The sequence below is a fragment of the Lagopus leucura genome, unplaced genomic scaffold (genome assembly GCF_019238085.1).
Source record: "Lagopus leucura isolate 7727_CA_CO unplaced genomic scaffold, USGS_WTPT01 Super-Scaffold_100004, whole genome shotgun sequence".
NCBI lineage: Eukaryota > Metazoa > Chordata > Aves > Galliformes > Phasianidae > Lagopus > Lagopus leucura.
In genome coordinates, this window is record NW_024962264.1 from 10,326,883 (window position 1) to 10,350,333 (window position 23,451).

At 38.2% G+C, this 23,451-nt stretch overlaps 1 protein-coding gene across 6 annotated transcripts in view; it reads left to right on the forward strand.

Moving 5' to 3' along the window:
• Positions 1–23,451, forward strand: part of GAB1 (GRB2 associated binding protein 1) — a 97,810-nt gene that overhangs the window by 71,917 nt on the left and 2,442 nt on the right. For 2 of the 6 annotated variants that reach the window (XM_042870894.1, XM_042870896.1), the window contains 6 exons: positions 2,372–2,976; positions 4,858–4,943; positions 5,150–5,453; positions 18,085–18,174; positions 20,271–20,364; positions 20,699–20,822. In XM_042870894.1, coding sequence (XP_042726828.1) covers positions 2,372–2,976; positions 4,858–4,943; positions 5,150–5,453; positions 18,085–18,174; positions 20,271–20,364; positions 20,699–20,822 — 1,303 coding nt within the window. Of the gene's footprint in view, positions 1–2,371; positions 2,977–4,857; positions 4,944–5,149; positions 5,454–18,084; positions 18,175–20,270; positions 20,365–20,698; positions 20,823–22,921; positions 22,998–23,451 lie in introns of all 6 variants that reach the window. The other 4 variants (XM_042870897.1, XM_042870900.1, XM_042870895.1 and 1 more) reach the window with 3 other exon arrangements.

Below are 23,451 nucleotides of genomic sequence, written 5' to 3' on the forward strand. Positions count from 1 at the left end.
GTGCCTAGAACTGCTAAGATTACAGACATTTGCTTTGCTTTTGTGTGTGAAAACATTTTAAAGGTTGAGTTCTGGCACGTGGCTAAATGGATGAAAGTGATCCCCGTATGTGTACAAGCTAAAAATTGAGAAATGAGGTCAACTCTACAGTTTTTTTATTATGCTATTATATTGCTTTTGGTAAGATGTATAGCAGTGCCTATATTATTCCATGGTTTTGGAAATAATTTCAGGTAAAAGTATATCCTGCTGAACTGGAACTAATTTCAGTTCTACAATCAATTGTCAATGTCTGCCCACTTTATTTTTCTAGCATTTAAAATATACATCACGGTCCATGCTGTGCTCACTGAAGTAAAACACATGACTTTTGTTGTGGGTTTGGTACAAATGAATGCCACAGAACTAGAAGAGTGTGTGTTGAAAAAGAAGAACTTTGGAATGAATACTTCAAGTGCAAGGGCTGCATCAAAGATACAATCTGATCACATAATACGTGCGCAATTGATGAAGCACTCTGTAACCTTATGTAGTTCCTTCCATCCTGTGTGCTGTATTTTTTGTAGTTGTGTTGAACTTGCAGTAGTTCATTAGAGAACTTGTTAAGCTCTGAGACAGAGTAAACTTAACGAAGTTGATGGCACAAGGAATATCGGTAGATTGACTTCCTTGCTTTTGCCAAGGGTAAGTAATGAGAATATTTGGGAGTCTGTTAAACTAAGTGCAGGTTAGTTTTCCATGTCACGTGGAAACCAGTTCTGACTGTTGAAGGAGAACTTAAATCTACATTAAAAATAGTAATCAGAGCAAAATTAGTATATATTTTAATATGAAAAAATATATATAAAGTAACAAAAAAAATGCATAGAAAAGTATGTCATAAGTTAAAGCCGGTGAAGACCAGGCTGATGGATGATAGTATCAACTCTGTTAAACACAACAGGAATGTGTTAGGTGAAGAACATTTTTCTTGACTGCTAATGTCCAGTCTAAACTAATAACATCCGTTCCCTTGAGAGTTGGCACAGAGAGGCTCTTAGGGAGTCATTTGTCATTTTTTAGGTGGATCTCTTAGAAGAAAGGCTTGTTTCACACTGTATCAGTTTCTCCATAATGAATGAAGAGGAAACCTAAATGAATTGCTAAGCTGAATTCCTTTCTCCCCAGGTTACTAGAACCCTGGGAGGTAAGAATCTGGCTGTTGCTGAAGTAAGGAAATGTTTGATTTTACTGACAAATTGATCACCTGTAGAACAAGAGTCTCTTCAAGGAAAAATAGTGTTGATTTGAATATTTTATTTCTCAGCAGCTTTGTAAATTGAATTGACCAATTGCTTATTGAGAGTAGTATACTAGCCATTCATTGTTGCACACGTGCTGAAGTATGCATGTACATATTTATAAACAAAAACAATGAAATGGTTCTGTGGTAACGATAAAAGGAAATACCAGGATATGGTGGAAAAACTGTATTACCTCTTCCTACATTAGTATTTCTGCAGTTGTCTTCATTTGCATTTAAGCAAGCATTCAGAACTTAGAATCTCTCTTCCTGGGGCAAGGTAAATGGGGAGGTGTCACCCTCCCCCATTAAAAAAAAAAAAAAGTCAACAAAACACTGAACCAAAAGGCAGTTGTATCCATTATTACCAGTACTAATGAGAGCAGTTGTCATAAAAAGTGGTTGTTCCAAAGAAATAAAGGCAAACAACTGTGCCATTTTGCCTAATGATGTGGCATTAACTGGTGTTCAGGAGAAAAAGCACTCTTTTGTTACATATATCACATGGATTTTTCTCTCTCTGTCTTTTTCTCTTCTTTATAATGCATTAAAAAAAAAAAAATACTCGAATCAGTTTTATTTGGGTAGTAGATAACTTCAGGGTGTTGCAAGCAGCCATTCTTAATTATATTTTTTCATACTGGTTAGAACTAGCAAGTATTGTGAACTCAAGAATTGAATGCATTTTCACTTTTCAGTGTTGTTGAAGTGCTGCTAGTTTGCAGAGCTGATTAAAAGAATAAAAAATTAAACCCCACCTCCAACTACCTTAATAAACAAACTTTGCTTTAGGTTGTCTTGACATCTTCCTGGAGATCACTTGCTTTATGAAATATCAACCTGCTGAGCTGCTGCTAAAGTTACGTGCTTGTGCTGTTATCTATTTCACATGCATGGTCTGTGTATGTGCAATAACTTAGAATCCTTCCAAAGTAGTTCGTTTCATAATTGGGTTCCTGCATTTCATTTTTTAAAAGTTGGAAGAGACTGATGCACCTAAATGTCCACATTTTAAACATCTTAAAAGTTATTTTGATGTTTCTTTTCTTTGTGTTCGTCAATGTTTGAATCTCTTGATCTTGTGTGTAGATCTCACGCTGACTCTGCAAAATCCAGCTCTTCTGAAACAGACTGCAATGATAATGTGCCCTCCCACAAAAACCCTGCTCCATCCATGAGCAAGCAAGCTGTGAATGGCTTTTTTCAGCAGCAAGGTGTCTATGACTCTCCGCCTTCTCGTACTGGACTACCGTTGGCAGACTCCAGCCTTTATAACCTGCCCAGGAGTTACTCCCAAGATGTTTTACCGAAGGCAGCATCTCCAACGGGGACTGATGCAGAAGGCGAGCAGCATGTTTTCAATACGCCATCAGCGACGTCGTCGTTAGATGCACAGATGAGGCACATCTCCATTAGTTACGACATTCCCCCTACACCTGGAGGTACTTACCAGATTCCACGAACTTTTCCAGAAGGAACATTGTCTCAGACTTCAAAGTTGGATACTATTCCAGATATTCCTCCACCTCGGCCACCAAAACCTCACCACGCTGCAGATCGATCTCCTGTGGAAACATGTAGCATTACTCGCACAGCTTCAGATACTGATAGTAGCTATTGTATCCCTACAGCAGGAATACCACCCTCACGCAGTAACACCATTTCAACTGTCGATTTGAATATCTTTCGTAAAGGTCAGTGCTCCGTATTTTACTTTGCTCTTCCAGATTCTTCTAATGCTCAATGATATTAGTCTTATGAAGAAAGATGAGTTACATGTGAGTGGAATTGTGTTGCTTTTGTCCTCGAGAAGCGAGTGTGTGGCACTTCACGAAGCACTCACTGAAGTCTAAAATATATAAGAAACCAGAGAAAGACATGTTGATTAGAGGAAAAGCATTGAAATAGCAAAGCGCAGAACATTGATAAAGGCTACTCCACTGGCATTCAGCTTTAGCTGGACGTATTTGAAGTGCTAGACATTTCAGTGGCTCTATTAGTCTTTCAAAACAGCAGTGGAAAACTAAGCATTGTTTTTGCTAATAGGGTTGTATAGCTGAGTTCAAAACTGCTGCTATCAGTCTGTCAGAACAACCAGTGTAAGGTTCACACATAGTGACCAAAATCTGCAGAAGCTGGAAGTTCAGTGAAATTTGGTATGCACCAAGAGCTTTGAAATCAACCCTGAACTGGTTATTGACGCCACAAAGCTTTCTCTCCTTGTGTTAGGTGTGCATACAAAGCTTTTAAAGTAAAATTGAAGTTAATCCTTCTAGCAGTTTAAATGCCAGCATTGCAGACTTGCTAATGCGTTAGTGTTGTTTTTCTTTCAGCAGCTGGGTGTATTTCTGGGTACTAGCAAATCTGGTGGGGCTAGTTCTATTTTAGAAAGATTTTCGTGTGTCTTGTTTTTCTGCTTGTTTGTTTTTGTTCCTGTTCTTATTCTCTCAGATTTAAAGTAAAGAAATGCAGTGAAAGGCTGAGTTCAGAAAGTGATATTTACTGTTACAGAGAGCAGTTGTTGTTGTCTTACTAAAAACTTTAGGTCTAAGAGTTTCATTTAATTTAAGTTCCTGAGGCATTGGGTATAAAGATGTGACTTTCAGAGTCTAATTTTATACTGATTGAAGCTGGTGCTGATGTTTGTGAGGAAAGTTACAGTGCCTGTGGGATGGCAGGCAAAAATGAGGAAGGTGATGGTGGGGGGAAGAGCCTTTGGAGTTCTTTGTCTGGGTCAAGAGGAGAACAGAACAGAATTTCCCCTCGAGTTTCTGTCTTAATGTCAATAGAAGCAGGCTTGTTGAGAAGTAGTGCAAGCTGTTGCCTGCAACAAGTGAGTGAGACCCAGGACCTGGGGGCAAAGTATTTCACGAACATCCCAGTGCTCCAGAGAGGCAGTCACGAAGGTGAGGACCTTCTTAATGTGGAGTGCTGAGAGCCAGGGCCCTGAGAAGCAGGAGATATTTTGGTTCTGTCACTTATTCAATCTGAAAACCCCTGGAAGCCTACAGGGGAGTTGAGAGAAGAGTGGTGGGATAAAAGAAGAATTTACCTGTTATAGCAGTGAATCAGTTTCTGTTGAATCAGCACTTTCTAATCAAGTGTATTCAGTCAGAAGACATCACTGTAGACTTAAAATTACACCTGTTGTTTGTTTATTTTATAGTAGGTTTCTCATGAGGGTCTTCTATCTCAAAAGATACGGCTCTTACAGTAAAGTTTTATGCCTGCCTATTTGAAAGGAAGATGTAGCTGGTTTTTTAAAAGGAAAAAATACTGGTTTTGTGTTTTTTTGTTTTTTTGTTTTTTTGGTTTTTTTTTTTTTGTTTGTTTTTTTGTTTTTTTCCTGATATGGAAAACATTATAAGATTTTCAAGTTGATTGGCAAGTGCTGAGTTCATTTATGAACACAGTCATCTCAAGTCTGTGGATAAAACCTATCGGCCACAGCTTTGGGAGGTATGTTTGCCTGGTGTCTTAGAAGCAGACAGTAAATAAAAACAAACTGAATGACTGGTGCCAAGGGATGGGGAATACAAATGATGAATAGCCACTTTCTCTTCTTATTTCTTTAGAAATTAGTTCTCAAGACTGTTATGATATTCCACGAACGTTTCCGAATGACAGATCTAATTCATTGGAGGGCTTCCATAACCACTTTGTAAGTATGATGTGATCTTACGAGAGACAACAGTAACAGAGCTTGAATGCTTTTTGTTTCTGTGTAAAAAAAGCAAGGTGTACGGTGTTTGTGATTTTCAGTTTCAAAGTAACCTATTAATCTGAGTAGCTTAGGTTAAAAGATTCATATGATTCACAGCTGATTGCGTAACTTATTTTGTTAAAGGAAATATATGTTAATTCTAGAAAAACAGAAGCATGTTGACAGTGGGAAGTGTTTCAAGTGAAGAACTAGATGAAAATTATGTCCCAATGAATCCCAACTCTCCTCCACGACAGCATTCCAGCAGCTTCACTGAACCCATCCAGGAAACAAATTATGTTCCAATGACACCAGGCACGTTTGATTTTCCGTTATTTGGAAAGCAAGTCCCTCCTCCCTCTCACATGGGTTTCAGGTCCAGTCCAAAGACCCCTCCCAGACGGTCAGTGCCTACTGAAAAATGTGAACCACCGCCGGTGGATCGGAACCTCAAACCAGACCGAAAAGGTGAGGACAATATCCAATAGTTGATTTTATCATCTAATAAAATATTGTAGCTCCTACAACTTCTGATTAGTGGGAAATAATGTTTTTGAGGAATTCTAACGAAGGAATTTTGGCCCAATTTATGAGCAAAATTACTAAGATGTTTCTTAATGATGATAATACATCACAGTAACAGCCAAATACAAACTTGGGTTTAGATTTCAATTCAAAAATTACATAGAATTGCTAACACTCAAGTATGAGTTCTAGTCTTCACACAGAGAGGACGGCAGGCTAACTTATAATGGAGACAGCACATGAGGAACAACATAGAATTTGTAGACGTAGCAGCTCTTGGTACATGGTCAATACACAGTTCCATTGTATGATGCAGATGACTTACCTATTTTATGTGTTTGCTTTTGATCTAAACATTGTTAGCAATTAATAATAAGTAACGAGTGGGATATTTTTACTCAAGATATGCAGTATTTTTTATTCAAGAATAAAATTATTTTTAAAAAATATTATAAAATTATTTTTTCTTCACCAAATAATTCTTACGAATGTGTTACTGTAAGAATAACATTAGCTTCAAGGAAGTGTTTGCTGATGAGCACATAATGTTATCTTCACTTCAACCCATAAATACAAGGAAACTCACTTGATGTTGAGGTTGTCCAGTGTTTGAGATGTAGCAGCCATATGGGGCAGAAAAGATGTTGAATGTGGGCTATGAGGTTACCATAGATATTCTTTCCTTGAGATCCAAATGTGAGGAGCAAAGTCTTAATTCAAGCCTGCTTGTAAGGTATGTTTGCTCTGTCGCACGAGCTGGATACCACGTTGTTTGTCAAATGCAGTTAAGTAGGCTGCAATAGATGAACAGTCATGAAGCAAAACGAGAACTGGTTCTATGTGGAAATATTTCAAATGACTGAATGTGTGAGAGAAAACTCAAGGGTTTTGAAGCTGCAGTAATGCCGACAAAATTGAGGGAGGAGTGCACAAATTTTAGAGGGCTTCTCCAAAGCTATTCTGAAAAAAACGAGTAAATCTCTTAAATCTGGTGCACAATGTTTACTTGGCCTTAAGGTAAATGATTATTTAGGTGACTGAAGTGATAGGCTTAAGAAATAGATATCATTATGATGTCTCCATATGAGAGTACTTACTGAGAATCAGTAATGAATAGCTTAGACTTCCCAGTCAATGTGAAATATGTTATCAGAAATATCTTTCTTCTGGAACTGGGAACTAAACAAATAGTGTCTGCAGAACTTTGTAGCTCCTGTTTTCAGAATTACACATTTGAAAAGAGTGTTTAAGTTGAGAGTGGCTGACTTCATTTTGGAGCAAAAAAATCAATGTTTTAATCAGATGATCCAAAATATTGACCTAATTCAAACTTTAAATTACTGTTTTTTTCCTCATAAATGAAGACAACCTTACGTACAATTAAGCAAAGCGGATAATATCATTATGATACAGATGATCTCAGTGTAAAACTAAGTGCCACTTCTCATTCTGACTGCCTGTGTTCCGAAAGTGAAACATGGCCTTGTTCAGAACCATGGCTCTCTGCTTCTGTCTGTCGCTGCGTTAGCAGAGAGTAGCTCTGTTTACTTTTTAAGAAATACTGGACAGTAACAGAATGAAACTCAATGCTGGAAAGTATTCTCAAAGTAAATACTGAGCTGCTTTGAAGTATTTTTTTCTGACTTCAGGTTTGTGTATTTGACTGATGAAATGCTTGACTTGAAATACAATGAAGTTTTAATCTTGAAAAGCTTCTTGTTTTGCTGTTGGTGATGCAAGGCAGTCACGTAGATATCTGCTGAGGCAGCACTGCTAATTTTGAGACTCTCTTCTTGAAACTGAGTGTTTCACCTTCTGTAAGTGCTGCGTGAGGATTACGCTTCTCTCCTGCCCTCAAATGCTTTACAGATGAGAAGCCCTAACTAACAACGGCGAACAGTTTTTTAGGCTGGGAGGCTAACACATCTCCTAATGAGTGTAGAGGTGCCCAGTGTAGCTCCTACTGGCTGGGGGAACAAGCAAATGCCGTAGAAAGATCTTGAGTTACCAAGAATGGCAATAATTCTGATTTATTAGTGAGGTTTTTATCTTAGTGAAATGCACACACAGGCATACTCAAATTCTCTCAATTGTATTACGTTAGTGATACAAGTTTTCCAGTCTTGTCAAGAGCAGATATGATGACGCCCCAGGGTGGTGATGTTGTTCCCATTTCGGTACACAAATAACTTCCTGAAATATTTTTGGGAAAATAAAACTTCCGTTCTTTTTGAATTAAAATAGAATAAAACTTCTGATTTAGTGGACCCTTACTTAATCAAAGCAAGGGATGTGCTTTACATCCTATTGTGTTGTTTTTTCAGCGTTCAAGTTCTTTTGGCACATTTTATTATCAGCTTGTTTCTGCATTATTTAAATGTTCTGCAGTGGTATTCTGCTACAAATTAGTACCCAGAAAATAGTAAGTGCGTCAGTGTGTTCCCTAATATCTAGGTAGGCGTAGAAATGGGCAAATGGTACGTAAAATAGTTGAGTTCCAATTACTGTTCCTTTTAATATTTTTTTGTGATTAATTCAACATGTTCTGTTGTAGACCATCACTATAAATGGCAGCATTGCCATTACTGAGATCTGGTTTATTGGTTTAAGGCTTCTGGGCATATGAGGGCATATTATGTATTTTGTCAGAAGAATCAGTTGTATTTTTTTATCAGTTGCAGATACTGCTGCAAAAGTACTATTTGTGTTGCCAGCAAACAGTTGTTTTGTAGATGTGTTTGTTACTGAGAAGTACAGTTATAATCTTTATCTTAAACATTGGTTCAGTAATGTTTCTGTGTGGATCAGGAGAGTTTGTCAAATTTGGTTCAAAATTGTGGTTCTGAATGTAGAACAGAAATAGCAGAGAAATTACCAAATGAAAAAGGAAAGCACTGCTTTTAGTTGTTAGATGTGTGTGCTTATGTATCTTCTCTATTTTTTGTTCATTTTAAGACCTTGGAATTTTACAGGCAGTGGAGTTTGGCAATAGTAGTAAACGAATGCAAGAATTCCAGAGTCTGTTCTGTCATACGTAGCCTGCTTTCCCTTCCAGTGCTTCTGTTTTGTGAACCTCAGACAAAATAAATGCTTGATTACTTCAGGTTCTGTGGTCTTTGGGTAATAACGTAACTGGGCAACAAAGATCTGTCCATCTGTCAGCAGATGACATAATTATGTCAGCAGCATTGACTACAAGGTGCATGACTTCAAGTGCTTACATGAAAGCAGTGAAGTTCTGGGTAACTCGTCATATTGTTAACACTCTCCTCTGTTCCAGTTGTGATTGAAGAATGAGTTATGAAAATCAGTAATATCAATAACTAAATGTGGGTAATATGTATGTATGAAAGTCACTAAATTGTGTGCATGTTCTGTGCGCGGACACTTGCTCACCCCTGCTTTGCCAGATGTTCTTCAGAAGGAATAGACTGGGCAAGAAGCCATGATGAGGTGTGAGATGCCCTGTGTCATTTTGTTCTGGTTTCTAGAAGAGCTTTGTTTTTTGAGCATGGGATAAAAAACTACAACAACAAAAACAAAACACAGGAATTTGAGTTTGCATTTTCAGGTAGTTTCACTTAACTGGATTACCACTCCTTCTATGTGTAAGTAGGGGGAGTTTCCAGTACTTATTTGCAAGTCTTAAAAGTGCTTTCAAAACATTGTTGGCTTCCTGCCCCTGTGGCTTAAATCAAACACTTTACTCTTTCTTTAAAGAAATACACCAAAAGGTAAGTGATGTATTACTTGGGACAAAATGGAGAGTGTTTGGCCAGAGGTTTTTTCCGCAGTCACCTGTAACTAAATGACAAAAATTAGATTTAAAAGAAGTGGGTTTTCTTGGAGCGCTGTTTTCTTTAAATTATAATTTATTTCATGTAAAATCTTCATTGTATTTTTGCTTTTGGCTCTTTGGCTTGCCGTGGTTGCATGCAATCCTGATGCTAAGTTCGAAGCACTGCTGCTAGCAAAAGGCTTTATCCGGACATGTTACAGCCATCCCTGCAGTTAAATCACATTCCCTGAATTGTTAAAAGTCTGTGACAGGTTCTGTGACAGAGTGGTTCGGTGGCAATTTATTTATTTTTTTTTTTTTGAGGTGGTCACGCATTCGTGCTCCTCCTTCAAAAGTGCTGTTTATGAAAGTAGGGCCAGTAGAGTAAAAAGTATATAAATGCAGTGAGGTGTGAAGAATCCCTAGAAAGCTAGGGCTGCAGAGAACAGACAGGTTCTCTTCTGTTCCACCATGTGCTTTCATAGGGCTCTTCAAAATGTGTGATATGGGGCAGTGCCTCCTGCCACCGCTGCTCCACAGGGAACAAGTCTATGTAGTGAAAGATACTGAACAGGCAGGTCTCAAGTGGCTGTGTTGGCAGTCCATGAGAAAGTTGTGAAGCCTGACGGAGATCTGAGAGTTAAGATGATCTTAATCTTCGATACAAATGCGATGTTATGTCCTAGATCAAGGAAAGCACATCCTTAAAAATGAAAGGGGCAGAGGGTGGGTCAGTAGTACTTTGTAGGTCAGGACAAGGCTGAGCAGCGTGGGAGAGAGATTGGGTGTCCATGGGTCTCTGCACATGATAAGGACACCCCAAAGTGTTTTGTTTCAGGGGTAGAAGATCATGTTTGTCCCCTTAAAGCAAAATTATAGGATCTTTATATTTGGAAAAATATTTATTTAATAAAGCTATGGAGGAATCCTTCAGGACGTATAGTATCTAATATATGTGGTGCATCTCTTCATCTATAAAGTTCAGAGTTCTTAAGATTGTGTGTGTTTTCAGTCTTGGCTGGCAAAATGTATTTTTTCAATATCTATCTTGAACAAGTTGATGGAATTAATGGTGGTGGAACGTAGTTCCTTCAAGTCTTGATCTGGTGCTTTACTTACTGTAGCTTGGCAGCTTCCATTTTCTAAAGCACATCTTTGTGCCAAAGTGAATTTTTTTTTTGAGGTTCTAGAAAGGAAAATATGAACTGCGAGCATGTGGCTGAATTTAACAAGCTACAATCACCACGGAATGAAAATCAGAAGTTAAGTGTAATTTAAACTGAGTGCAGTGCTGTTATTTTTGTAATGCTGTTGATCCAACCTTCTTATAAAAACACTTTACAGGAGAGTTCAGATTAATGCAGATGTCTTTCCAGGGTCACAGGGAGTTGTGATGGAATAATGTATTCAGGATCGCTAAGCAGATTGCCGACAGACAGTTGAGAATTTTAAATTCCTGGTTCCTTGGATTTTTGATGGCAGTTATATTTGCCTGAATGTTGCTGGAGTTTAATTACTTTCAAGATTATTTTTAACAAGATTTTCAGTCCTAGTCTTGGGTTGAATTTCACAGTGTATTTTGCTGATGGCAAGAGAAACAAATAGGTAGTATAGTGACTCTTGACCTTTTCCTCCTCCCTTCTCCCCCTCCCCCCCAAAAGTTTATTTCTTAGCAGAAATAAGTCATCAGAATTTTGTGTAGAGATGCTTTCTGCAACTTCAGTCCATACAAATACAACTATCTTGAAAAGAAACTGCTGCTTGGTATTGGTAGTTTTAAGCTGAGAAAGCAGTAAATTAGGACATAGAGACAGGGAGTGATGCATGCATTTCTCTCCGTGCAGATGAAGTACCTGGTTGCACCTTGTGCTTGTTTTGAAAATGTTGCTTCTGCCCATAGTAATTGTGGAGGCTCTTTCTCTGGAGATGCTCAAAACCTGCCTGGATGCTTTCCTTCACAACAACTTGTGAAGGAACAAGTTGTTCCTTCACAACAACACAATCTCCTTTAGCAGAGGGTTGGACTAGGTGATCTTCAGAGGTCCTGTCCAACCCCTACACTTCTGTGATTTTTCTCTGGTTATTTTTCATACAAATCTTTACCATTTATGATGTTTCATGACGGAATTTATGGTCAGACCAGACAAATATATTTTTCGTCAGGACTTGGCTTTATCTTTTCCTTTTCCTTGATTACTTGTGAGCATCTCTCAGCCAGATTAACCTCCTAGAAAACTTCTTTTTTTCACCAAAAATAACCAAGCCTTACGTTTGAAAATGCAAGTCCACTTTGAAGATGGAATTGTGCATGGAACTCCCATGTGTGTCAGGAAGCATCTGCTATGTTTGCTACGTTCTGGCTACAATAGGACCCACCGTGATGCTTCTGGATGACAATCCTAATTACCCATTGTTGTAGTTGTGTATAGTTCTTTTAAAATCCTGAGCTAAACCTTTCTTAAGGAAATGGACTTGAGTTAATCATGAAGTTTAGTTATAAATAGCCAAGTGAACAGTTGTCTCGTTAAATATTTGTGTATGGGTGTCTGTATTAGAGAGTGTGAACATATTGCTTTTCCTAGTATAGCAGAAGCACCACACCAACAACCCAAAATAAAATCACAGGAACAGTTACAGCATTTGCAACAGCTAAGATTTCTTTAAAAATTAAGGGAAGGATTAGGGGCCAAGGGAGACCAAGTCAGAACTTGGCAACGCTGCAGTGTTCTGTGCTATCATGATTGTTGTACAGTCTTAAAAGAACACTCACTTAGACTTTACGGCAAATAGTCATGGAAGAATTGTGAATGACAATCAGTTTTAATCAGTGACAAGAACTGAACTGAACAGCGGATAAGAAACTAATTTTCATGCTTGCTTTTCAGAGCAGAAGTATGCTTCATTTCAGGAAATCTAAGTGTTTAATTTCTCTTGAAATGAACTTGCCGTTCATTTTGTTTAACAATTGAAAAGGTAAAAATATTGAGGATGTTTTGGTGCTTCTGCAGAGTTCCTAAAGCAGGATAAATGGAAGTGTACTGATTTATTTATTTATTTATTTATTTCCCCCCCATCTTCAGTCTCCAAAGCCTTCAGGTTAGCTAGATCTTATGCTTTTACAGTGGCAGTACTAAATTATTTCTACAAGGCTAGCTTTCAGCTCCAAGCCTAAAATAAAATTTATGTAGTGCCTTGGTATGATCCACCAGTCCTCAACTTGCAGCTGTGATCGGTCTTGCAAAACCTTGAAACAACAAATAATTTCAAGTTTAAAAAAAAAAAAAAAGCTGAATGAGTATTTCATAGTTGCAGATGAAGCTGATTTACTAAATCTGATGGTTTTAAAGATTTAAAAAATAGCTCTCTGAAGACAAGCTACAGGAATTACTCTGATATTAGTTGCAGAGATGGTAATGCAGAATTTCAGAGACCCTGGGGAGAGCAGAAACAGGACTTTGGTGATTACCTATTTTTTTCTTCCCTTTGTACATTTTTTTTGTCTTTTTCCCTGTGTTTTAATGCCTGTATATGCAACCATAGTTGATTTGATATACATCTTGTCATGCTATTCCAGTTTCTCATTTTTCGTTAAAAAGAAAAAATGAAATCAATCTCAAGTAGTATCACTTGGACTTCATGAGTGATAGTGCTGCTTGAAGCTACTAGTCAATAAAAACATCAAAACACTGCACTTTGGTCTTAAAGCACTGCGTGAAGGCTTTTAATTTGTCATGCAGTAGGGGATTTTTAAGTATGAACATGGTGAACTACTTGCAAATTAGAGCAGTCAAATAGTATTTGGATGATTAATAGCTTTGGTATTCTCAAAGCAGTTTTTCTGACATTTGCCAAACATTTTATGAATACCAGTGAACCTTAGCTGTCAGATGCAGTTTGACTTCATAGTCTTTTTTTTTTTTTACAATTCATTCTTAATTTTGGGAGTATTCAAAGTACCAGTGCTCTGTGATGAACTATTTGGAGGAGACAAAGGTATCTAAGAAAACTGGAGAGTATCTCTTCAGATGACTGCCTTGAAAATTCATAATATTGAAGGCATAAGCTGATTTCACTTCAATTTTACTGTTATGAGAAGACTTAATTGTCATCATCCATGTGGTACCACTGACCAGAACTGAGTACCATACTGTTGTTCCTATTTATTACTAGGTGCTAGTGTGGGAATGGATATGAATGTTGTGTAACTGAATACATGTTTCTGAATAGAAGACCTTGGCGGGAAACAGTCTTTCTAAAAACAACCTTTTAAAAAAAGCAAATTCAGGATATTTGTAGAGCTCTGTGTTGAAGCCCATGTACTCAGGAATTCACTCCGGTGAGGAAGGGGAAGCGAACGAAAGGGGGAGGTTGTTCTGCAGAAATGAAAGTCAAATAATAAACCCTGTGGGACTAAGACTGAGCTTCAGACTTGACTTTTTTTATTATTATTATTTTTTTAAGGAAAAAACCGCAATGATTTAGAGTACTGGTATTCTTGGACCTCTGCACATTTCAGCTTCTTCTGAATGCATAGAGAAAGATGCATATTTTTTTAATGGGAACTGAAAACTGTTATTAGTTACGCCTTTCTAAAAGTACTTCTGTTGATGCAGGACACTAATATGGCTGTTTTTTCCTCTTGCTCTCCCCCTTCTAGTCCAAGTAAAGCACTGCTGTAGCATTCCTACATCTGATCTCCTTGTCTCGTGAGGATTAGAGTCCTGTGGGCCAGGAAACAGCATTAACAGATCACACATTTCTCAAATTTTATGTCACATTAGTAAATTTACTTTAAAAATGTAAGCCCTAAATAGCTGGTGCTTAAGGAGTCGTTTGGCCTCTTTTATGAGGATATTTGCAATTTCCTGATGTAAAATCCTTTGGCAGCAAGCAACTAGTCAAAAAGTAACAGAAATTTTAAACAGAAGTCTTGTTAGCAGTAGTGCTTGAAGGTTAAAGCCTGAAAGCAAAATGAGGCTCTTCAATGATTACCTTTTGTGTCCTTAAAACAAGAAATGTTAGAGCCTAGCTACTCTGATACAGGACTTGGCTGTAGTGGTGCACCTTCCCACTGCCTGTCTCTGGCATCATATGTCACGTGTTGTATGGAAAACAAGAAGAGAATGCATCAGCCAATTAATGAAGAAAGAATTTTTTTTAACTTAAACCGTTATTGGAAACAAAATCAAACAAGTGATTCTTCTCCTGATGAATTCTTAAACAAAGGCAGCATTGACATATGCTGAAATGCCAGGAGCAGAATTCATGCCGTCTGAGTGCACTCTAATGCTGGATTCATAATTGCCTGTTCCACTGGGCAGTTTTTGCAAGCAGCCGTTTCTCAGAGAACTGGGCTGCTTTAGATCTGTTTCATCTCACAGTGCCCTTGCACGGTTGTATCACTATGTAGAAACTGAGGGTTTTTTCTAACTGTAGCATTTTGCATTTCACAAGTGCTATTTTCACTGAACAACAAAAACGTGTTAATTTTCACTTCTTGTTTGATTGGTTTCACTGTCCACAACATATTTATTTTGTTGCTTTTTTTTTTCCTAGTGGGCTTTTTAGTTGTCTCGTTTCCTTGTCAGTTTTAAAAATAAATAAATAAAAAAACTGTATTGTAGACCCAGGCTTACCTTTCCCAGGATAGTGTTGTAAATTAGATGTCGTCATATGTTGAGTGCCTGAATAATTAGCTTGGGTCAGCCTGGGTCTGTGAGCCTAAACCTACAGCGTTGGAAGCGCATTCTGTAGTGACCCTGGAGCTGGAATGCCAAGTGGAACCACGTGCTCTCCACAGAGACCTCGTGCATTTTCTCCTGCAGAAAACTGACTAGAAGAGGGGCCCTATGACACTTTTAAGGAGATTTTTTCTGAGAATAAATGGTGAAGAACAGTCTGTTGTACAGGTACACTGCATTTTCTGTTTATTGTATTCAGCTCTTTACTCTGAGGGCTTTTCTGAAAGCTCTGAGGAGCAAAGCAGCAAGGTTACTCTGGCTCAGCAGCAGGATCTTCAGTTGTGAGACTTGGGTTTTTTAAGTTCTAAAAACATGTATTTTTGTTCAAGGAAGCAACTAAGATAGTGGAGGAACTGCCGATTTTTGGACAGTGAATGACAGTTTTTAAAACTGACACATTTATTTAAGATGTGGTTTTTGATGGAGTGAAGAGTATTATCAAAGGGATTTCTGTTAGTTTATTTTTTATTTTTTTCACGAACAAAAAAAAAGCCAGGGTGGAAGAATTCTGCGGTGCAGACCGAAACAAGAAACATGAGTTTCATGACTGTGGTTTCTCCACAGCTCCTTTTCCTTTCCTTGATGTCAGGTCTTTCTGTTGCAGGGTGAGCTACTCAGAAGAGATTAGGCTTTTTGGTTTTGTGTGTGGGGGGGGGAGGGAAATACACAAATATTTTTATTACCTGTGGCAAACTAAGGTCGTTCCATTATCCCAATAATAACAAGCTGATTTGCCACTAAATTTATTTTAGACTGAACAGTTGTTCAGCAGGAAGAGGTAAAAACTCCATGCGTCTATTTTATGCGGGAACATCTTGTATGTTCTCGTCTGTTGCATAAAAGAAATATTACAGGGACCTGTACTTACTTATAAAGCACTTCACGAAGTCTCAGAACAGTTTCTGAATGCAAAATTAAGTACGAAGCGGTATGAAGTATAAGTATGAAGGCAATTAGGTAATATCTGTATTTTGCAAATGGGAGTGATAATATAGTTCAGGAAGGTTGACTGCACAAGACCACATTGAACCCTTACTAAAAACAGAAATAATGACTCGCAGACCCAGATTCCTAAGGCTGTGCTTACCTCTCAATACAATTGGTTTCAGTCACTTCAGCCTACATGATTTGGCTGCAAGAGTAGAGAGGTTCTAATGTACACGCTGGTTAAATTATTCCATTACCCTGCTACCTCTGCTTGATTTTTTCACTGCACTGATCTATGCTCACGTGCTAGTACTTTATTGACATTCTAAATAGAGTTGTGCCTGAATTTCTTCTTAATCAGATTATGGAAGTGGAGTGGAGAGTTGATGTGAGTAGGTGATGATATTCGACATCAAATTGTTAGTAGAAAATATTTGAATTTTAACTTCCAAATCTGTTTGATGGATTTGGGGACCTTGGTCTTTTTCTACAGGCAAGCTTTTATCATAGTTGTAGGTCAGGTACTCAAGAATATCGGGTCAGCACAGAATAAACTTGGCCAACATGCTGGGTCATGCTTAGTTCTAGCCAGCAGCATTCTTGACAGTTACTGTGAGTACCACTTGTAAGCCAGGTCTTTGGTTAGCATTTGCCTGGGTGCGCTGTCTTTTTGCCAGCACTTCTAGCCACTTAAGGCAGCATCTGTTCTTGAAATGAAAAAATAATTGTGTGAAAGTCTGTTCTTTCTCTTTTCTTATTTTTAAGAAAGTTGCTATGCAACAATATTGGTAAATAAATACATTGTTTTTTCTGCAGGATCTCTCAGAAGCACTGTGTAAATGTTCAGATATAGTACAAAACCTTTTTGTTTACTTATTATTTGATTATTCCCAATGCTTAGCGATAACAGTAATAGGGCTCTTCACATGCAAAACCTTTCAGGCTGAGATCTGCAAAGTCCCAGTGTTCTTGCCAAATTTACTTCTTTAAAAGGCATTCTTGGTTGCTGCTGGTAGCTCAAGCCCACATTTGACTCTGTGCCAGTCCTTTCCCATATTTTTTTTGCTGTAGGGCAACTTTTGAATATAAACAGTCTTAAACTTATTTGATTTATTGTGAAGATTTACCTTTCTCATATGGCTTCTTGGTGTAACACCTGGAGATGCTTGCCTTTCCTGATATTAAACATTTTGTCGTGTAAACTTACTCAGAAGATTGGAGTTATTGTGTATTATTGATCATATTCAAAATACGCAGCATGACCGGAACTGCTTGCAGGGTTTTAATAGGCAAACAGCTTCCTTACTGAAAGGAAAGTATCTTTGTTCCTGTGAGAAAGCTATTCAATCTAAGATGTTTTCTTGTTTTGCACTCTGTTTTGTTACTAGATTGGTCTAAAATACGGTGTTCTGTGATAGTGCAGCATATTAGAGAACGATTAGTGCATCTGCTGCACTTGCAGATGGCCACGAACAATTAAAAATATATATATTTAAATGGCTTCACTTCCTGATAAGGCCATTTGTGGTGAAGGCCGCGTGTGCTCTGGTGTGCTCCCGAGCGCAGACTGGGAGCTCGGAGAGAAGGTCTCTCAGTTTGTGCAGTCAGGGGGGTGATTTTGGTGCAGATTGATACAGAACTCTGAGGACTTCTCAGGTGAAGGGAGTGTGTTGTGAATAGGTAATAGTACCCAATACTGTAGTCATTTCACTGAAGAAGAACTTAATTTGTTTGGAAGTAACTTCTGAACACATCTGAAAGGTAACTGTTCTCCTGTCCTGCTGGAGAATTCCTTAAATACGTTTCTGGTGTTTTTTTATGTAATACAGCTTGAAAGCAACTGTTGTTCAGTTGCAGAATTTGTTGATGCAACTTTGGGCTTTTTTGTACAGCTTTTATGCTTGCCTCTAGCAAATTACTTGCATGCAGTATTTTATTTGTTTCAAGTTTGGTGCTTATGGCTTTAGCGTGAAACCTAGCTATAGACTGTAAAACTCTTCCTTGAGCAGCTTGCTTATGCTTGTGGCGGTAACCTTTCTGCAGGGGATTGTGCTGTTTATTTACAAAATTCCATTTTCCAATTTTAAAAAGAATATTTTATTAAGAGAGTCTTCTTTTTGCCAATTAGGTCAAAGTCCTAAAATTTTAAGACCTAAACCACATGGTTTAGAGCGAACTGATTCACAAACCATAGGTGACTTTACTACAAGAAGAAAGGGTATGTACTTTAGCACTGTATGTTTATGGAGCTTTATAAAAATAAGACAAAAATTAAAGGAACTGTTATTTTATATCTCTCCTATAGTCTTTTTACTTCTATTATAATCTAAGATCATGGGTGCATCTACCTTGCTGAGCAAAAGATGTCCTGTATAGGAAAGTCAAAGCTTTCTCTTGTAAAGAGCGCATGAATGCGTTGTTTTGGCATTAACACAGATACTAAGTCTCTTAAATTTTAGTTATTCGTATTCTGGATTTACTTTTTTATTTCCTTAGAAATATGTATTACTCACCTGGAAGTTGCTTGAAATATCTTTCATTAGGAAATGGTTGTGAATTCACAGTTTACTTGGGTCACTTGCTGTTGGATAAGGATTCAAGTAAGGCAAAAAACTGTTCCCGTGACCTTATGTTAATGCAGAGATTTACGTATGAAACTATATGAATATCGCAATTAGTCTGGGCGTTATTTAGGCTGTTGAGTTGGCTCTTCATGTGGTCACATGTAGTAGAGCAAATAGTAGATAACGTTAAAAATCTCAGTGAAGTTTTGCTGAACAGTACCTTTGGTTATTAAAGCCCATTGCAACTGGATGAACCATTGCTTCTATTCTCAGAGGGCTTTGCACAAGGTCCTTACTCTTTCTGCTGGAGTGGTACCTTGGCCACAGATTATACCTGCCATTTAGCTTCTGCCCTCCACAGAGGGCTGTGGCCAAACTGATCATTATTGTTGCTCAGTCTTCAGTGTCATCTCACCTATGTAAAGTTCAGCTCTGCCACCCTGTCTCCTGCGATACCTGGCACCTTGACATAGGTGTGTTGTCGGTCCTCTTCAGAGGCTGTGGTGACAGGTCTTATATAAGCAAGTAGAAGTGGCAGAATTACTGGATCAGGCTTGATGTGCTTTGGGTAATTATGATTCTCTAATTAAAGGGGAAAACTGTTAGGGATGCTGAAGACTGATACTTAACCAGAAAATGTGAATCATGCATCCTTATGTTTGATATGTAATATAGCTGACTCCGCGATGAACTCTATCTGAAGAGAGAGCATAACGAAAGTGTCATGAGTGCAGTTCTGTTTGTTCCTTGCAAGATGACCACACTGATTAAGCAACTGATTTCTGTCAGTTCCTCATGTGGTCTCTTAAGACAGCTTTTACTCCGCATGCCTGACATTTGATCTTGGTAACACGCCGCAAGCAGATGATTTGAGGGGTGGATGGTGGGGCTGGATGTTACTGAAATGACACTGCATTTCGTTTATTTAAAACAGTTTTTAAGAAGGTAGAAGTTCAGATTACAACTATGACAATAGTTTGTGTAATTTTTTTCTCTGTGAAGTCTCATGATCTTCCTTTAATATATGTATATTATTGGCTAGGAAAGGGTAAATTGTAGATATTGGAGGGAGGGATGATGTTTCTCACTAATACTCAACTTGTGGTTCTGTTCTGAAAATGGAGCTTAAAAATGGCACGTTAGCTGTCTCTGGTGGCACCAGCATGCTGCTGCTCTGCTCTCTAGTTGATGATTCCTGAAGCAAGCCAAGCACCTTTTGGCATTGCAACTAGCTACTGGCTCATCTCTCCATTTTGCAAACTTAATCATAGTTGAATATTTTGCTCATACTTTGAGCTGTGAAACCTAATCCGTAAAGAGACTTGTGCAGTGAGGGCAGAGTTTGCATAATAATAATAGTCCACAAGCCAATAAAAGCATACGGAGTTGGCAATGCTTGCATTTTAAGGCTGAAACTGTCAGTCATCCCTTTCTGTGCTTATCAGTTCAGCAAGTCCCCGTGCCACGGAACTTGATGCCATTTTCAGTCTCTTTTCGAAATAGAATTACTATGTACTTGTCTATGTTGCAAAATTCTTAAATTGTGTTTTTTTTTAAGTACTGTTGTTATTCTGTAACTGGAAAGCATAAAACATAAGTTATTATGTCATAGCTTTGTGAGAATGAAAGTGTCTCTTTTTAACTAGTGTTTACTGTTTAATAAACAGTGTTTCTTTTTGGCATTAGAAACTTGAAAAGCTATTAAATTTAAGTTTGCTTAAGAACGTTCTATGCTTGTGTTCTTACGTAGCAAAACCAGCTCCACTAGAAATAAAACCTTTGCCTGAATGGGAAGAATTACAAGCCCCAGTTAGGTCTCCTATCACCAGAAGCTTTGCACGAGAGTAAGTTTCCTAGCTTTTCTTCATTTGGATAGTTTCTGTTGACTGTAGCATTAATAATGTGTATATACATCTGTGTTGTATTTTCAGCCTATGTAATACAGATTGAAGTTTCCTCTGGAACTGTGTGTATGCATATGCATGCATTAAGACAAAAGTATGTCAATATTAATTCTTGTTTTGTAATAATGTATGTAAAGGACTGTATATCCAAACTATGAGACGCTCTAGTAATCTTGAATGAAGATTCCAGCTCTAACGTGCTTATTTCTGTTGTTTACCAGGAGGTTTAAGATATTCAAGATGTATTGTTTGTAAAATAATTCCTGGTAATTAGCTCCTCCAGGTTTCCCATGTCTCCCAGACCGGATTCAGTTCATAGCACAACTTCCAGCAGTGACTCGCACGACAGTGAAGAGAATTATGTATCCATGAATCCAAATCAGTCCACTGAAGACCCAGTATGTAACATCTACGTCTTAACTACTCTCTTCCTGTGCAGTCCTTACTTTTAAATCATGCAAACGCAAATCCTTCCACTCAACATCACCTTCATTTGTACTTCTAGATCAAAATTGGAAAAGAATAAAATTATCCCTATGCTGCAATTGTAATTTTGATTTCACTGAGGAAGATATGAGCACAGTCACGTAGAGACTGTGGTTAGCGTGTGTTTGCGCTCTGCAGAATAGATCAGCAGATTACTTCTTTTTCGTAGAAACTGTCTTGTCTTCAGTAGATAGTTCTAGACCATGCAGCAGTTCAATATCGGGACATGAAGGGAAATGTGCTATCATAGGTCCTCTGAGACAGGCCTAGAACCTTTATTGAAAGGACATGTGAGAAATGTGGAGGGTCCAGGGCAGGGAGAGGGGACGTTTGATACGTTGCTTATTTTTCCCCTTTTGGGGAAAACTTTTTTGGATGGTGATGTCTCAAATATTTAGCATCTATTGAAGAGCTAGGTCAGAGAAGTTACTGATATGCTGTGGATTTTTGCTTTAGTTTTCTTCAGGAGAGAGTATGAGAAAATACAAAAATTCTGAAGTGAAAGGATAGCAGTAAACCCAGGCCTAAAATGAAACACAATCCATAATACCCTTGAAACACTGGGGGAAAATCTGCTCTTGTACCTCAGTTTTTAGTTCACAGTAGTTTCAGTGTGATTAATGTGTTTTTGCTGCTTGGATTTCTTAGTAGAGAATCTGTTTTTCATCTTTAAAGCCGTATCAAGCTGTGGTTTCCAAATCTTCTTTGAGGCAGAAACTGCTTACCTCTGTTTTTGTTCTTTTCTTTGCTCTGCTGCCTTATATGGCATGTGCTATCCCATTTCACTTAACCCTTGTCTCTTGGCAGTGCTGCTTGCTACCCTATTCCCTTCTGTCCCAGATACCCTCCCTGGTCTCCTCCAGTCTCCTTCCCCTCGTGCTCTGTAGCTGCCTATGGATGACACCTTTTACGACCCCCAGAGTGAGCCCCTCCTGCTGGTTTCTTTGTGGCGCTTGTGACTCGGTGCGAGCTTGCAAGCCACAGAGTCCTGGCTCGCGCTTTGCTCAATGTCTCTGTGACCTGTCAGCAGCACAGGTGCGCTTCCTAGGTGAAGTGCACTTCAGCAGTGGGGAGCCACTGGTGTAAAAACTTAGCTCCTCATAGAGTACTGTGCGAGAGGCACCGGTAAGTAATCAGTCACATCCCCTTATACAGATGCAAGAGATGTCCTGTTTTGCAAAGGTTTGGAATCGCCTCCTACCCCCAGTAGAATTGCAGCATTGCAATTAGGAGTGGGGATTTCTGCTGATTCTTACAAGGAGTGCTAAGATGGTGCTTTTAGTATTGCAGCTGAGACAGCCTATCATTAGTATCCTTCTGTTTGCTTGCACCATTTATTTTCCAGGGTTGTTCTACAGATTTTCTTTCGTCTTCATTTAAGTGTATTTTATGTTTCATTTCTTACACCTACGTTCTACCTGTTTAGTTTGCTTGAGATAAAAAGATGTTTAATGACTAAGAGCCTTTTTTTTTTTTGTAATTTGTGCTGGAAACCTTAACACAGATGCCGCTTTTTGTGTTAAATATGAAGAAATATATTTAGAGAATCTGGGCAACAAAAACTTGGCCTGTTGTTTGTTTGTCATTGTTACCACTTAATACATTGGATGATACAGACGTAATGTATAACAGCATGGATTTTAAGAGCCTGGCCTGTTTAGCTCTAACCAATAAAATATTTTATTTCCTAGAGAACCTGAATGTTTCCAGGTATCCCAAGGCCTTTGTTTTAAAATATGCATAGACTATTCAGAATTTTTTTTTTTTTTTTTTTTTTTTTGCTTCAGCTGTATTTTAGTGAGAACTCCATACTTTTAAAATCCTTTTCTGTCATCAGCATTGAATCATCACTTGGACATGTTGCACTTCTGTTTTATTTAATAAAATCAGCAATGTTCTGCTCTCTCCTTCAAGTTGCTGTCAGCCTTACCTTTCTGTCTGTCCTTCTGCCTTCCTCTTCATTTTTTGCTGACTGCTGCCCTCTGTCTTCCTTTTTTTCTTTATCTTTTAGAGAAGAGTCCTTCTATTGTACTGTTCCTATAACACCTGTTAAGAGGGAGGGATCAGGCTGGGAGAGGACAGAGGAGGTGAGGTTGTAAAAGTTTGGGCTAATTGAAATGTAGGTATATGCAATACGACTTCAGTTTAGGCAGTCCTGCACAAATTATCCAAAGTGATAATCTTTTAGTTTTATTAACTTGAATAATACCTTTTGGTTTTAAGCTTAATTACGATAGCTTTCATTGAAATTGAAAAGTTGTGTTTGAAGCTTTGCTACTGTGAAAGGCTGAAATTCTTCTAAGATACCTAATAGCAATTTTAAGTTTTTCTTTTTTTTAATTGTAGCTAAGAAATGTTAAACTTGAGATGTGAAACACCAAAGCAATTCATTATTACCTCATGGTATGAAAGGGGTATTAGGTGGAAGGTACAGATGGATTTGGTGACAATCTTAACTTTGGGGGGGGCGGCTTTTGGTTTCCTTCCGTCCACTCCCTTCGGCTTTTGATTTTGTCCCAAGCTCAAGATTGTTTCATTTTT